Raw genomic sequence first — 16000 nt, 5'->3', positions numbered from 1 at the left:
GTTATGTATGGGGCATTGGCAATTTGGGTTCTTGGCTTTTTTTTTTCCGATCAGGGTTTTCAGGGAATATAGTAAGTGCAGTTAGAATATCAGTCCTTTTCAGAGACGCTGGATCTCTGTGGTCTAGTGAATGTGAGCTTGCAGGCCTCGGAGAAGGTGGACAGTTAGGGTTGCGCTGCACAAAGGAGAAACTTGGATCACAGGTATATAGTCTGGTTGAAAAATGTCCATCTAGTTCAACTAATAAAAAAAAAAAAAATATATATATATATATATATATATATATATATATATATGTATGTATGTATATATGTATATCTATATATACTGTATTTTCTGGCGTATAAGACTACCTTTTACACTTAAAAAAAATGCCCAAAAATCGGGGGTCGTCTTATACGCCGGGTATACAGGTATACAATGCTGCCCGATGGATGTCAGCCCCCAAATGTCTGCTAATACTGTATGTGGCTTCAGCTACAAACAGTATACGCCGTTGAGCCAATTCCGGCGAGCGATGTATTCTATTAATGAATACAGAGCCTGCTTGGATTGGAGTAACAACCTACATAGAGTAGCCTGCTCGGATTGGCTTAGAGAGAGAGAGGCAAGGGCTGATGATGCTACAGCCTCTGCCAATCCAAGCAGACGTTGTATTCATTAAAATACACCGCTCACCATACTTCCCTGGGTAAATCCATTCACTGATCTACTACTATACATCCTGCTATTTGCCTTTGAGGTCCCAGGCACCCAAGAGGGACAGGTAAATCTGGGACATATGACAGGGGGGTTATTAAATGCATTTTGGTGGACAATTCCCATAGAATGTAACCCAAAAGTGGTATAGGTGTGGTTAGTGAAAAATTCTACTTTCCAGAGTTGTGGCATTCAATAGATCTCTGTTTGTGTTATTATTGTTTGATTTACTTTATGACATATCACAGCATGGCGAATGAGTAGTTGGCATTCTTGCTTTGTGTTTTTTAATGGTTCTAATGTTTTTTTTAAATGGTGTTGCCTCAGAAGGGGGTAGTCTTATACCGTGAGTATTGCCCAAAACCAATGTTTTCACTTGAAAAATAGGGGGTCGTCTTATACGCCCAGTCGCCTTATACGCCGGCAAATACGGTATATATATATATATATATATATATATATATATATATATATATATATATATATATATATATATATATATATATATATTATAAAATATTTCTTTATCGTACATCACACATAGGACACAGCGCCTTAAGTATTTACTTAGTGGGTTATAGCTACCTTCAGGTGTTGGCACACCCAATACAGGAAGTTATAATATATATAACCCCTCCTCCTTCCAGGAGTACCTCAACTTTTTTTGCTAGTGTCTAAAGGTGTTGGCACGAGTGAAGATGGGCTCTGCGGAGCTCCAGGAGGGATCCATGATGAATTTAAAAAGCCTCCACAACTGGATCCATCCCACCACTGTGGTTCCAGGATGGTACCTGGGCCTCGCATAGAAGAACGAGGTTTTGCCTGTAACGCTCCTCTTAGAGGGCTGGACCCTAGGAACCAGGACTCTTTTTGGTCTTGCTACATTACCTAAAGCTGTCCTGAGGGGTGCTATACATGATCCAAAGCAGTGGAACCCCTATTAAAAGGGCCCCAGTCTTTGAAGGTTTAACCATGTTGCCCGTCGTGATGGGTGAAGTTTGGATCTGTCTGTTTACAGCAGTATCCTGCAGCGAGGAAAATGTAAGAGGAAAGCATAGGAACTGCAAAGTCCACCTATGATTTTTCTTTCAATTATATTGTAAAATGCCTCTAGAGGGAGTAATAGCGTATAGACCCTGTTTAAATCTGTGCTAATACAGCGTGTATCTCAGCAGCTGGAGGGGAGGTCTCCTTTCCCCCTAAATGGGGAAACTGAGTGGATAGGGATACATGTTATATTTATACAAGCATAAATCTGAAAAGCTGATAAAATGGCTGTGTACATCCCCTTCCCCGCTGCCCGCCTCCCCTCTGAGGGGACTCTTGCTAAAGCACAGAAAAGGGCGTGGCGCAAAGACAATCAGGCTCACACCTGAAGAGGCCTAAAGCTGATACTCTGGGAAACGGTGTCTATCAGAGCAGCTGAAGCAAGGCTGCCACAGGACACAGAAGGGCTGGTGCACATGAGGGGTTTTTACAGGCATTTGCAGTACAGGAAAAAAAAACTAAAAAGTATTGTTTAGCATTAGACCATTCTATGCTACCACTGTTTTTCCTACTATTGTTCAAATAAATAGAACAGTTTTTAAGAGTACCTTTGCTTTTGTGCTTTGCACTATGGCTTCGAGGCTTACTACTAAGGCACCAAAACCACCCCAAGTGCTGGGAACTCCAGACATGCCTCCACATTGTCATCCTCTCTGGAGATACCTGACATGGCAAGCCAGGATGAGTCATTGGAAGCAATCGGTTGTGCAACTGCTTCTCGCACTTCAGCCCATGTATACTTGTTTGAAGATGCATTTTCCTCTGCCCTGCAGGGCTTAGAAGGAAGATTAGCAGCTTTAATTGCATCCTCCATTAAAGAGGATAAGAAGCGTGCTAGATCCCCCTCAAATGATCAGGAAAAACAAACCAATTACTCCTCTGCGAAGGAAACAGTTAAAGTTTCAGATTCACAATCTGAGGTACAAATCCTTATGGACATGGTTTGCTCTACTTTCATACTACCCGTAACAGAGTCAGCTGAAAGTCTGGTTTCTTCTTTGTGTTCCTTGAAACCTTCACAACCAGTGTATGCGTTTCCAGTCCACACATTACTAGAGAAGCTTATTTATACTGAATGAGATCATCCGGATAAACATTTTCTCCCTTCAGAGATTTTCAGTTCTCTGTCCTATGGAGGAAAAATTTGCCAAAAAATGGAAAGTTCCAGCAGTAGATGCTTTGATTTTCAGTGTGAATAAAAGTTTAACTTGTCCAGTGGACAATGCACAAATGCTCAAGGATCCAACCGATAAAAAGTTGGAATTCTTGTTAAAATCCTTTTTTCTTTAGCAGGTACTGTTACTCAGCCTGCAATTGCAGTTATAGGCATCTGTCAGTTCTTAAAAGACCAGTTCACAGAGGCCATTAACGAGCTTCCTGCATAACAGGCCAGAGAGTTGGCCGATTTACCAAAAGCATTATGTTTTGGCGTAGATGCTATAAAGGATTCTATTCGCCAGGCGTCTCGCCTTGCAGTTGTGCTAGTACACATGCGTAGGACCATTTGGCTAAAGGGTTGGTCTGCCGAAGCACCCTACAAAAACATGCTGTCTAGTTTCCCATTTCATGGGGAGCGACTATTTGGCGATGATTTGGATAAATACATCCAGACAATTTCCAGTGGAAAAAGTACTCTCTTGCCAGTCAAAAGAAAGTATAAACGTCCTTCATTTAAACGGACTTCCTCTCCTGCACCAAGCACATCCGCCTCTAGACAGCGGCGACGGCTTCCACCGTCAGATTGCAGAGGAAAATCGCAGGGTCAGGCCCAGGCTCAAAGGAAGACCTGGAGCCGCAAGACTACAAAGTAGAATACTAAGACCTCTTCATGAAGAGGCGTCTCCCCTCACCAAGGTGGGGGGAAGACTTCTGCATTTTGCAGAAGTCTGGCAGAGGGAAACTCAGGACAGATGGGCTCTCTCCACAGTGACTCTAGGATACAAACTAGAGTTTCGGGAGTTTCCACCATCCCACTCTCTGAGATCAAACGTTCCCAAGGATCCAGGGAAAAGACAATCCCTGTTTCAAGCATTAGATCGATTTGACTCAAGGGGTAATCATTCAGATCCCCACAGAAGAACAAGGTTTAGGTTTCTATTCAAACCAGTTTACGGTACCAAAACCGAATGGAGATGTCAGGCCCACTCTGGATCTAAGAAATCTAAATTGGTTCCTAAAAATTTGCTCATTTCGAATGGAGTTGATCAGGTCAGTGGTCTCCATCTTACAAGGCGGAGAACTTCTGGCGTCCATCAATATCAGTGATGCATATCTGCATGTCACTATATTTCCCACTCACCAAAGGTTTCTGCGATTCAAAGTGGAACAAACGGCTCTTTCAGTTTGCGGACTACCCTTCGGGCTAGCCACAACACCACACGTATTCACAAAAATACTGGCCCCACCTCTAGCCAGGTTGAGGGCACAGGCAATAACCGTGTTGGCATACCTAGACAATCTATTGTTTAATAGACCAGTCAGTGACTGACTTAAGGCAAAGCGTACGCATTACAACCAATTACCTGGAAAGTCTCCGATCCTCAACCTAGAGAAGTCTTTCTTAAAACCAGTAAAAATGCTGGATTACTTAAAGTGGTTGTAAACTCTTACAACCAACTTTGACCTATAGGTAAGCCTAGATTAAGACTTACCTGTAGGTCCAAGAAATATCTCCTAAACCTATACGGTTTAGGAGATATTTACCCAAAGACAGCCACTGCTGTCTACGGCGCATGCGCCGTAGATAGCGGCGCGCAGGCGCACTGGGCAGGCCGCAGATCGCGGTGATATGCCGCGAGTGTCGGCTCCCGTGCGCATGCGCGGGAGTGACGTCATCGCTGCTTAGGCGAATCACAGCGCTGGAGCAGCGAGTCACTCCGGGATCCATGGCAGCGGCGGACATGAAGACGAAGGACCGCTTCGGGGGGCTTCGTTCTCAGGTAAGTTATTCATAATGAGCTAGTATGCTTTTTTTTTTTGTTTGTTTTTTTAGCCTTTACTTCCTCTTTAAGCCTGATCATAGATACAGCCTGGGTGTTCTTTTCTCCAGCAAAGATCAGCTCCATACAAGAGCTGGTACGGATGGTCAGGTCAAAAGCAAATCCTTAAATTTTGCCTTTGCCTGAGGTTGTTAGGAAAGATGGTAGCTTCATTCGAAGCAGCCCCCTATGCCCAGTTCCATTCAAGACTGTTGCAAAGCAGAATCCTCTCTGCTTGGAACAAGACAAGCCAAGCTTTGGACTTGCCAATGCGGCTGTTCGCAAGAGTGTCTCAAAGCCTCAGTTGGTTACGAATCCAGATTTTGCTGAAGGGGAAATCCTTCAGACCAATAATCTGGAAAGTAGTAACGACAGATGGCAGCCTCTCAGGCTGGGGAGCGGTACTAGATGAGACGACTGTACAGGGACAGTGGTCGAAACTCGAAAGAGCCCTGCCCCTCAGCAGCCTAGAGATTCGGGCAGTGTATCTGGCTCTGACAACCTGAACCTCCAGGTTAAAGAATTGTCCAGTCCGGATTCAGTCCGACAATGCCACAGCTGTGGCCTATATCAATCACCAAGGGGGCACCAAGAGTCTCTCAGCTCAGTGAGGTGAACCATATCCTAACTTGGGCAGAAAGGAATGTCCCATCCCTATCGGCAGTTTTCATTCCGGGAGTAGAAAATTGTCAGGCGGACTTTCTAAGTTGCCAGCAGTTATTCCCAGGGGAATGGTCTCTTCACCCCGAAGTGTTTTGGGCTATTTGCCAAAGATGGGGGACTCCAGACATGGATCTTCTAGCGTCCAGATTCAACATGAAGTTTGTCAACTTTGTGTCCAGAACAAGGGATCCACTCGCATATGGAACAGATGCCCTGGTAACTCCATAGGATCAGTTTTCACTGATCTACGCTTTTCCTCCGATTCAGTTGCTTCTTTGCAGGATCAAGCTGGAAAGAAAGCCAGTAATTCTGTGTCATGGTTATGCAGTGATCTTCCTGTGTTTGCTTACCTCCCCTCATGTCTTCAGACTAGAGGCCAGCCACTTCCACCTGGTGGTTTTTATAACCTCTCCTCTAAGCATGGCTCCACCCCAGGCCCTATCAGGGAGCCCTATATTAACCTGTGCACTGCAGGCTATCAGTGCTGATCAACCATTGTGTATTCCTTTGTGTGTTAGCTTCCTGTTTCCTGCCGTGTGCTCTTCTACTGTTTTCCGTTACCGACTTTGGCGTGTCTTTGACTATCCCTGTTTGTCTGTGATCCTGACCTTTTGGCGTGTCCCCGACTATTCTTGTCTGCTTGTGGCCCGACCTTGGCTTTGTCCCTCACCATCCCTATCCTCCTGTTGCCTACTGTGGGTGTGAGCTGGGGGACCCTGGGGGTCGCGACCTGGAGCCAGTTGCAGCCAAGTCCATCCTCACCACTCGAGGCTCTGGTGAACACCTGCTGGCTCTTAGACTCTGCGCCCTAGGGAATCTTACGCTCTAACCCCGGTGGGACCTGTCTCCCGTCCGCAGCAGTCAGCCGTAGGGTCCACAACCTTGCGGTGCACTCCTGATCCCTACGGTGTGCATCTGTCACCTCGCCTCAAGGTGACCTGACAGTTTGATCAGCCATGCACCCGGCTGATGTGCCGCTTCCTGCAGATGGTCCATTGCAGAGCTTAGTTTGCAGACTTGAGACCCAAGAATAGCATCAGACCCAGGTGATGCGAGTCCTTCAGGATTTGGCATCGCGTGTTGAACAGGTTCAGGCCTCATTAGGACCCCCAGTTCAACAACCGCAACTGCTATCTGCCGCTGCACCTATCGCATCAGTCGCAGCCACACATTCATTACAACTACCAGCTCCAGTCCGTTTCTCTGGGGACTCCAAGGCTTGCAGGGTGTTCCTTAGCCAGTGCACAATTCATTTTGAACTTCAGCCCCAAAACTTCCTGTCCGATCGGGCAAAAGTCGCATATATCATATCCCTCCTGTCCGGCGAGGCGTTAGATTGGGCCGCCCCTCTGTGGGAACTAAATAATCCAGTGGTTTCTAGCCTGTCTGATTTCTTGAAACCGGGTCGTGTCTCCTCAGCGGCTAGCGCTCTTTTATGTCTCTGTCAAGAGTCTGCGTCTGTGGGACAGTATGCTCTTCAGTTCCGTATCCTCACAGCTGAATTGAGCTGGAATTTTGAGGCCCTAGTTGCAACCTTTTTACATGGCCTCTCTGATAGAGTGAAGGATGAATTAGCAGGAAGATCCCTTCCTGCTGATCTGGACAGTGTCATCACCTTGTGTAACCAGATCGATATTCGCTTTCAGGAGAGGGCCCTGGAAAAAAGACGCCAGCACTCCCTGTTCTTTAGGCAGCCTGAGCCCCCAGTCCCTTCTCTTCGATCCGAGGAGCACCCCCTGCCTACCGAGGAACCTATGCAATTGGGCCGGACAAAGTTATCTCCCGAAGAACGTGCTAGGCGCAGAACTCTGGGCCTATGCCTCTATTGTGGGGCCAAAGGTAATTTCCGTGATACTTGTTCTCTTCGTCCGGAAAAACGTTTAGGGCTAATACATCTGGAAGGTGGAGTATTAGACCCTGAAATATCACCTTCGCCTTCTCGTCTTCTCCTTTCTGTGTTGCTTCATGTCGGTGCATCCTCTCGTTCGGTCTCAGCACATCTGGATTCCGGAGCCGCTGCCAATTTCATGGATTGGGAAACTGCATCCTCCATGAGACTTACCCTTTTGCCCCTTACAACGCCATTGGTGGTCTTGGCGATTGATGGCACTGTTCTCCCAGGGGGCCCTATCCGCTTCCAGACTCTTCCTGTTAAGATGTCAGTAGGGACACTCCACCAGGAGTGGATATCCTTCCTTGTCTTACCTAAGGCTTCATCTCCTATCATATTAGGTCTTCCTTGGTTACGACTCCATTCTCCACACGTTGACTGGTCTGCTGGACAGATCCTGGCTTGGGGTTCCTCCTGTTCCTCTTCCTGCCTATTCAAGGGTACCCCAAAGGAGAAACTTCCTGTTACCACCATCCCAGTATCTTCTGCTCTTCCGGCTGTATATAGCGATCTCTGGGACGCGTTCTGCAATAGTCGGACTGATGCACTCTCTAGGTCATGTGGTACTCTGGATGAGGGACCCACCTATGAACCTGAGTCTATCATTCACTCCAGTTCGCATAACCATTTACCTTTGTCTGTCCCTAATCTCCCTTGGACGCACAGCCAGGCTAACTTGTCTGCAAGTTCCACAGTTGCTATGCCCTGTGATGCGATTGAGATGGTCGCTACACCTGACAATACTATTCAGTTGACCTCTGCACCAGTTATCCCAGTCCAGCCCATGCCCAATGAGCTTCCCGCTTCTTGTTCAGCACCTTCTGTGACCTGGCCTCACCCTACTGCTACTATGCCCGTTCAAACCCGTTTAAGAGGCTCAATCCATCCTTTGGATAAATACCTCATTCGGCCAGGAGGGGTTTTCAATCTTTTTCTCAGGTTTCTCTGCATTCTGTTTCTGTTGCAGCTATCCAGCTTGACTCTTGTGACATGCCACCTTCTAACCAACCTGACCTCATGGATCCACTGACCTCTGCCCAGTCTGGTGGTCCTGTTATGGATGCCCAGCTCATCTTTAAGGGTCTGGCGGACCCTGCTCAGACTCCTGATCTTCTCATGCCCTTACCCATTCCTAAAAAGCCTTTAGTCCTCAAGTCCTCTCGTCCTCTCCCTACCTCTGTTTCGGTCTCTGAGGGTAATCTTAAATACGAGGTTAGTCAAGTTTTGGATTCCCGGCTCCGTAAAGGCATTCTTCAGTACCTCGTACTTTGGAAAAGGTTGGGCCCTGAGGAAAGGTCTTGGATCACTGCATCTGAGGTCTTTGCTCCCTGTCTGTTAAGGAGGTTCCATCTGGAGTTTCCCTTTAAGCCTGGACCCAGGCGGGGGAGGGGGAGGCCTCGTAAGAGGGAGGGTACTGTCATGCTTATGCAGTGATCTTCCTGTGTTTGCTTACCTCCCCTCATGTCTTCAGACTAGAGGCCAGCCACTTCCACCTGGTGGTTTTTATAACCTCTCCTCTAAGCATGGCTCCACCCCAGGCCCTATCAGGGAGCCCTATTTTAACCTGTGCACTGCAGGCCATCAGTGCTGATCAACCATTGTGTATTCCTTTGTGTGTTAGCTTCCTGTTTCCTGCCGTGTGCTCTTCTACTGTTTTCCGTTACCGACTTTGGCGTGTCTTTGACTATCCCTGTTTGTCTGTGATCCTGACCTTTTGGCGAGTCCCCGACTATTCTTGTCTGCTTGTGGCCCTGACCTAGGTGTTGTCCCTTACCATCCCTATCCTCCTGTTGCCTACTGTGGGTGTGAGCTGGGGGACCCTGGGGGTCGCGACCTGGAGCCAGTTGCAGCCAAGTCCATCCTCACCACTTGAGGCTGCTGGCTCTTAGACTCCGCTCCCTAGGGAATCTTGCACTCTAACCCCGGTGGGACCTGTCTCCCGTCCGCAGCAGTCAGCCGTAGGGTCCACAACCTTGCGGTGCACTCCTGATCCCTACGGTGTGCATCTTTCACCTCGCCTCAAGGTGACCTGACATTCTGATAGCACCAGCATGGTCCAGAAGGTCATGGTACGTAGAGATCGTAAACATGGCAGTGGAGGGTCCTTGGCCTCTCCCACTAAGGCCAGACCTGCTATCGCAAAGGCCAATATTCCATCCTACTTGGCACCCTTGGAGATATATTATAGGCAGAATGCTTGCCTTTCTACAATTGGGCCAGGAGAAGAAGTTGGCCCTAAGTATTAAAGGGCCAAGTCTCAGTCTTATCAGTTTTATTTCAAAGACCGCTTGCTACGCATTTTTTAGTCTGGGGTTTTATGCAAGCGGTGATGTGGATTCATCCGCCAGTTAAATCACCTTTAACCCCTTGGGACTTGAATTTAGTTTTGTCAGTGTTACACAAACCACCATTTGAACCATTACAGCATGTTCCCTTAGTCCTTCTGACTAGGAAGCTGACATTTTTGGTTGCTATATCCTCAGCAAGGAGGGTTTCAGCTCTTTCTTGTAAAGAGCCATATTTGATTATTCATGAGGACAGAGTGGTGTTACGCCCTTGTCCAGGATTTTTGTCAAAAGTGGTTTCAGGCTTTCATCTGAATGAAGATATTATCCTGCCGTTGTTTTTCCCAAAACCATGTTCCAGGGAAGAAAAATCACTACATTGTCTTGATATAGTGAGAGCAGTGAAAATCTATTTAAAGAAAACTGCTCAGATTCGTATGGCTGTCTTATTTTTTTTTTCTGGCAGAAGGTCCTAAAAAAAGGACAGGCAGCACCGAAATCCACTGTTGCTAAGTGGATTTGGCAAGTTATAATTCAAACTTCTGATTTAAGGGGTAAAATTTCCCCCTATTCAAGTTAAGGTGCACTCTACCAGAGCGGTTAGTGCTTCTCGGTCAGTGCGTCACCAGGCCTCCTTTGCTCAGATCTGCAAGACCGCAACTTGGTCTTCGGTTCATACATTCACAAAATTTTACCAAGTGGATGTAAGAAAGAATGAGGATATCGCCTTCGGACGCAGTGTGCTGCTGGCAGCAGTATAAGTCCTCAAGGTCTGGGGCTGCCCTACGGGTTGTGTCTCCCTCCCCTCAAGTAGCATTGCTATGCGACATCCCACTAATAAATACTAGATTAAATAAGAATAAATATAGGCTCTGTGTCCTTTGATGCACAAGAAAGAAAATAGGATTTTTATAACAGCTTACCTGTAATATATATATATATATAATGTATGTCTGTGTGTATATATATATATATATATATATATGGAGCCTGTGTTACTATTTCCAGCTTTTAGGGGATTCTTCAGCAGCATATGTGGGCAACATGCACTCCATTAAGGTGAAATAAAAAGGTTATCTCACAGCAATGTCATGGTGATCCCCAGGACACAAAGTGAGGTGCAAATATGATGCAGACAGAATCCAAATTCCTATAATTTAAACTTTCCGCACTCTATCCAAAAATGGAGAAAAAAACAGTGAATTGAGTTTCATATTGTGTTGCATAAATATTGGCTTTACAAAGATATTTTTTCCTCCTGTGTCTCTAGTGATTTTATTTTCTCTTTCCACATAAGAGTCCTCATGGTCTCCCTATGAGAGCCAGCGGAAGTCCAAAATTTGCAATGAAAACACGTCAAGCATTTTATCTACATACTACAAAGCTGACAAGAATTGCTAGGCGGATATGCCGGGATATCTTCCGCCCACAGTATGCTGCAAGACATCCATACATGCCCATCAACAGTGCTGCTATCAAAGCAGAGTGTAGGTATTTTAAGAACGGAAATAACATTGAATATGTTTTCATTATGTCTAATGGGTGCTACTTGTATTAAGTGTGGGTTGGCAGCCCAGTGAAATGAAAACAGAAGGTGAACCTTGTTATCACATGTTGGTGTTAACTTTTTAAAGTGGAGTTCTGCCTGCAAAAAAATTTAATAAATGTCAGCAGCTACAAATATTGTAGCTGCTGACTTTTAAAATAAGGACACTTAACTGTTCAGGGCACCCATGATGTCGTCACCCGAAGCCGACCTGTCCCTTGGCTCCAGTTGGAGGCGCCTGCATCTTAAGTAAGGGAAGCCTTGCAGCTTCACAGTCTGTTTCCCTACTGCGCATGCGCAAGTCGTGCTGCGTCTTCTGACTGGTCCTTGCTGTCTTCTTGGACCTGTGTGTCTCCCAGAAGACAGCGGGGGGAATGGAGGATGGGCCAGACATGGCGTAAATCACTGTGGATACTGCTACGATCTTTCGCCAGAAGTGGGAGCAAATACCTGTATTAGACAGGTATCTGCCCCCCCCCCCCCCTCGAATGGTGCCAAATGTGACACGGGATGGGGGGGAGGATCGAATAAGCAGAAGTTCCATTTCTGGGTGGAACTCCGCTTTAAATATTATTCCTGTAATATGGTTAGTACAAAAGGAATTATAACTTTTTTCAAAAGGGAGTTTTCAAGCATGGATGCTAAAACAGAACAGTCCAAAGGATAAAATTGTGTCAATTAAATATAATGGTTTCTCTTTATATATAAAAAATATATAGCTTACACCAATTACTACAGCTGTTCATATGTTTTTTGTTTGTTTTTTCCAAACAAGCCATAGTTTGATCCTAAGAATTTTAAAGTGCATTTCCAACCACAACATGTTTTTGTTTTGAAAAAAGTGGGGAAGGTTTAGAATCTCTATCGGCCTTTTTGTTCCTATCTCATTTGGGGAAATCGCTCCCTCACTTGTGGTAGTAATGACTGCATAAGACAAATTCTCCACAACATGAGTAAAATCCTTCCTGAAAAAATGATTACTGTACAAGCTTCTATTATAGATATCCCCCTCTCTTCCTGTCCCACAGACCTCTGGGTGGTGAGGCAGTCCTTCACACATATGGACACAGAGCAGTTAAAATTATAGCAGTGCTAAGCATTTATGAGTCTATCAAAAATAAAAAAAACATTTTGGCTAGTTTTACTCTAACCAAACATTTTAACCCAATTCACCAACTTCCTGATTTTCGATGGGATAGACACGCACAGGAGCAGCCTTGCCAGCCTGTGATCTACAAACATGCCAAGAGACAGCCTGAAATTGAGACTAAGGTAAACAACATTGTGAGCACCCCTGGAATTCATCTAATCTTTCTCACAAACCACTGAAAACTGATTTCTCGTCCTAATGGACAAGTTAGACCATTAGACCAAGGTTCAGCTGAACGATTTAAGAATTTTTGGACTTCTAGACTCTGACCTCTTAAGTGAGCTACCAAGATTTACAAATCCCATTTGTGATGCTAGGAATAGACATTGTTTTGAAAATATAAAGAGCCCACTGCCTGGAGACAGGTCAGATGCTGAAACGCTAAGTTTTGTGATCGTTACCTGGACTTTGCCGACAGATCACAGATCCTTAGGGTTTACACAACATAATCCTGACCTCAGACAGCTGCAAGCTCCTAGTGTTTGCCCACTACACCGTGGATCTGCCAAAACAAAGAAAGCTTTTCCATCTAATATGCCTAAAAATGGTCCACAAACTGATTAGTATTATACAGAATTTATATAGCACCTTGTATGCCATGCTTTGCAACATAAGGGCAGACAGTACAGTTACAATATAATTTAATACAGGAGGAATCGGAGGGCCCTGCTCGTTGGAGGTTACAATCTAAGAGGCAGGGTCAAAAGATACAAAAAGGTAAGAACTATGGGGGGTGAGCTGATGGGGAAAGTAAAAGTACAGTTGTTAGGTAGAGACTGAATAGGCATCTTTGAAGAGAAGAATTTTTAAGGCTTGTCTAAAAGAGGACAGAGTAGGAAATAGACGGATTGGAGTAAGGAGTTCCAGAGGATGGGAGAGGCTAGGGGAGTCCTGAAGGCGAGCATGGCATTTTGAGACTAGGTTAGTGATGTAGCTGGGGCTGAGTTGTGGATGGCTCTGCAAGTTATTGTTAGTATTTTGACTTTAATTTGTTGGGTGAGCCAGTGGAGGAATTGGCAGAGAAGGGTAGATAAACTGTCTATGGTCGATGTGAATCATGCCTTTTAACTCTGTTTTAATGTACAGTAAGTGCACTACTTTTTATAATAAATGAAATGTTTGTACAATCTCTACTATATGGAGCCTGTTTCTTGCATATATATCTGAACATGAAAGAGGATCTGTTTGGCTTGACATCCTGAAGAATTTTTTGCCTTCCATTGCTGTTTTGCGGCCTGGGGTCACCTGAGTGGATATTCAAGCAGAGTAAGAGTGAGAGGGGTCGCTTGCCTTCTGGTAAGCTTCCAGTGAGATTATAACTCGGTGTCACGTTTGCTATCTTTGGATTTCCTTTCCACTCAGCATGGAACTCTGTCGGGATTTTCCTTTATGAACACTTTTTTAAACTGATTTATTAATTTGCACATATTCGGCATTATTCATATGAGTTTGATTTATCACATAGGGATTTATTTTGTTAATTTAAGCTAACATGCCTAGCACTGCACTTTCTTTTTTGTTTTATACATGCCTAGTATCAAGGGTATGGTGCTCAGCTGCTAATATTATAGGATCCAAGCACAGATCAACATTTTTCCTTTTTTTTTTTTTTTTGTTGCATCAGTGTAAAATCAGTCTATAATAACCGCCTTCCACTCCCTACAGTGCCTTGCAAAAGTATTCATGTTACAGAACATGCCCACAACTTTGAAGATGTTTTTTTTGTTTGCTTCACAATAAAAATAATAAATTAGGACATAATAACAGAAAAAGTAAGTGTGCATAACTATTCACCACCCTAAAGTCAATACTTTGTAGAGTCACCTTTTGTGGCTATCCCAGCTCCAAGTCGCTTTGGATACGTCTCTATAAGCTTACCACATCTTACCACTGGGATTTTACCTATTCCTTCTTACAAAACTGCTCCAGCTCCTTCAAGTTGGATAGTTTGTGCTTGTGAACAGCAATCTTGAAGTCTGACCCCAGATTTTCTATTAAATTGAGCTCTGGGCTTTGACTAGGCCATTCCAACACATTTACATGTTTCCCCTTAAACCACTCAAGTGTTGCTTTAGCAGTGTGTTTGGGGTCATTGTTCTGCTGGAAGGTGAACCTCTGTCCTAGCCTTAAATCGCACAGAGTGGTACAGGTTTTGCTCAAGAATATCCCTGTATTTAGCACCATCCATCTTTCCCTCAACGCTGACCAGTTTCCCAGTCCCGACTACCGAAAAAAATTCCCACAGCATGATGCTGCCACCACCATGTTGCACTGCGGGGATGGTGTTCTTTGGGTGATGTGATGTGTTGGGTTTACGCCAGACATAGCGTTTTCTTTGATGGCCAAAAAGTAAAATTTTAGTCTCATCAGACCAGAGCACCTTCCTCCATACATTGTTGAAAGTAAATGGCTTTCTTCTCGCCACTCTGCCATAAAACCAAACTCTATGGAGTGTATAGCTTATTGTTGTCCTATGTACAGATACTCCAGACTCTGCTGCGAAGCTCACCAGCTCCTCCAGGGTTACCTTAGGTCTCTGTGCTGCCTCTGATTAATGCCCTCCTTGCCTGGTCTGTGAGTTTTGGTGTGTGGCCGTCTCTTGGCAGGTTTGCTGCTGTGCCATGTTCTTTCCATTTTGTTATGATATGATAGTTGATGGTGCTGCTAGGGATCATGAAAGATTTTGATATATTTTTTATAACCTAACCCTGACTTGTACTTCTCAACAACATTGTCCCATACTTGTTTGGAGAGTTCCTTGGTCTTCATGGCAGTGTTTGGTTAGTGGTTCCTCTTGCTTAGGTATTTCAGCCTCTGGGGCCTTTAAGGTGTGTATATGTAATGACCGCTCATGTGACACATAGATTGCACACAGGTGGACATCATTTCACTAATTATGTGACTTCTGAAGGTAATTGGTTACACCAGTGCTTTTTATGGGCTTCATAACAAAGGGGTGAATGCATACGCACATGCCATTTATCAGTTTATTTCTGAAAAATAGTTTCATGTATATATTTTTCTAATTTTACTTCACCAATTTAGACTATTGTGTTCTGTTCCATCACATATAATTCAGATAAAAAAAACATTGAACTAAAGGCTGTAATGTAGCAAATAAGGTAAGAAGCCAAGGGGGTTGAATACTTTTACAAGGCACTGTATATGCTTCAGTTTTTGTTGGTACTCTAGAAGAAAAGGATATAATTTCTCCTCTGAGAGATTTTTTTTCTTCTAGCAACATTTTTTTTTTAGTTGCAGCAGAGGTCAGAAAGGACTAATTTTGCAGATTTATGGATGAGTTGATTCTCGGCACTGCCGTGGAAACCACTCCTGGATCCCACTGAGAAGAAGACGTGGAGTTGGCCTGTAATGTGCCCTGCTGAAGGCTGTCTCATAGACCCCTTTGTGCAACATGTGAGTCGGCTGCAGAATGCTTTAGGCTGGGTAATATAATACGCTATGGCTACAGCTCACTGCATGTGGTCTGGTGCACACCCCTCCACACACACACGTTCACCTATTTCTGGTCCAAATTTTTGCCTGATTTCACACCAGAGTCGGAACCAAAGATGCACAAGGCCCATTTTAAATGCAGACCATGACTGCCCCATTTTAAACTGGCTCTATTGAAAGCCAGACACACACCTGTAATGCGAATTGGATGCGGAAAATGCATCCAATTCACATATGTGAACTGTGTGCCAAGGAATCAACATAGAACCTTGTATCTAAAGAAAT

The 16000-nt window shown here is 44.7% G+C and overlaps 1 protein-coding gene across 13 annotated transcripts in view; it reads left to right on the top strand.

The window, feature by feature from the left end:
- Positions 1-16000, top strand: part of MTA1 (metastasis associated 1) — a 635520-nt gene that overhangs the window by 327000 nt on the left and 292520 nt on the right. For all 13 annotated transcript variants that reach the window (XM_077465019.1, XM_077465018.1, XM_077465021.1 and 10 more), the window contains exon 14: positions 10861-11050. In XM_077465019.1, coding sequence (XP_077321145.1) covers positions 10861-11050 — 190 coding nt within the window. The remainder of the gene's footprint in view (positions 1-10860; positions 11051-16000) is intronic.

Source organism: Lithobates pipiens, unplaced genomic scaffold (genome assembly GCF_037356315.1).
Source record: "Lithobates pipiens isolate NorthernLeopardFrog02 unplaced genomic scaffold, aLitPip1_a1.2 Scaffold_30, whole genome shotgun sequence".
In the NCBI taxonomy this organism is placed as follows: Eukaryota; Metazoa; Chordata; class Amphibia; order Anura; family Ranidae; genus Lithobates; species Lithobates pipiens.
This window is presented reverse-complemented; position numbering and strand designations above follow the sequence as displayed.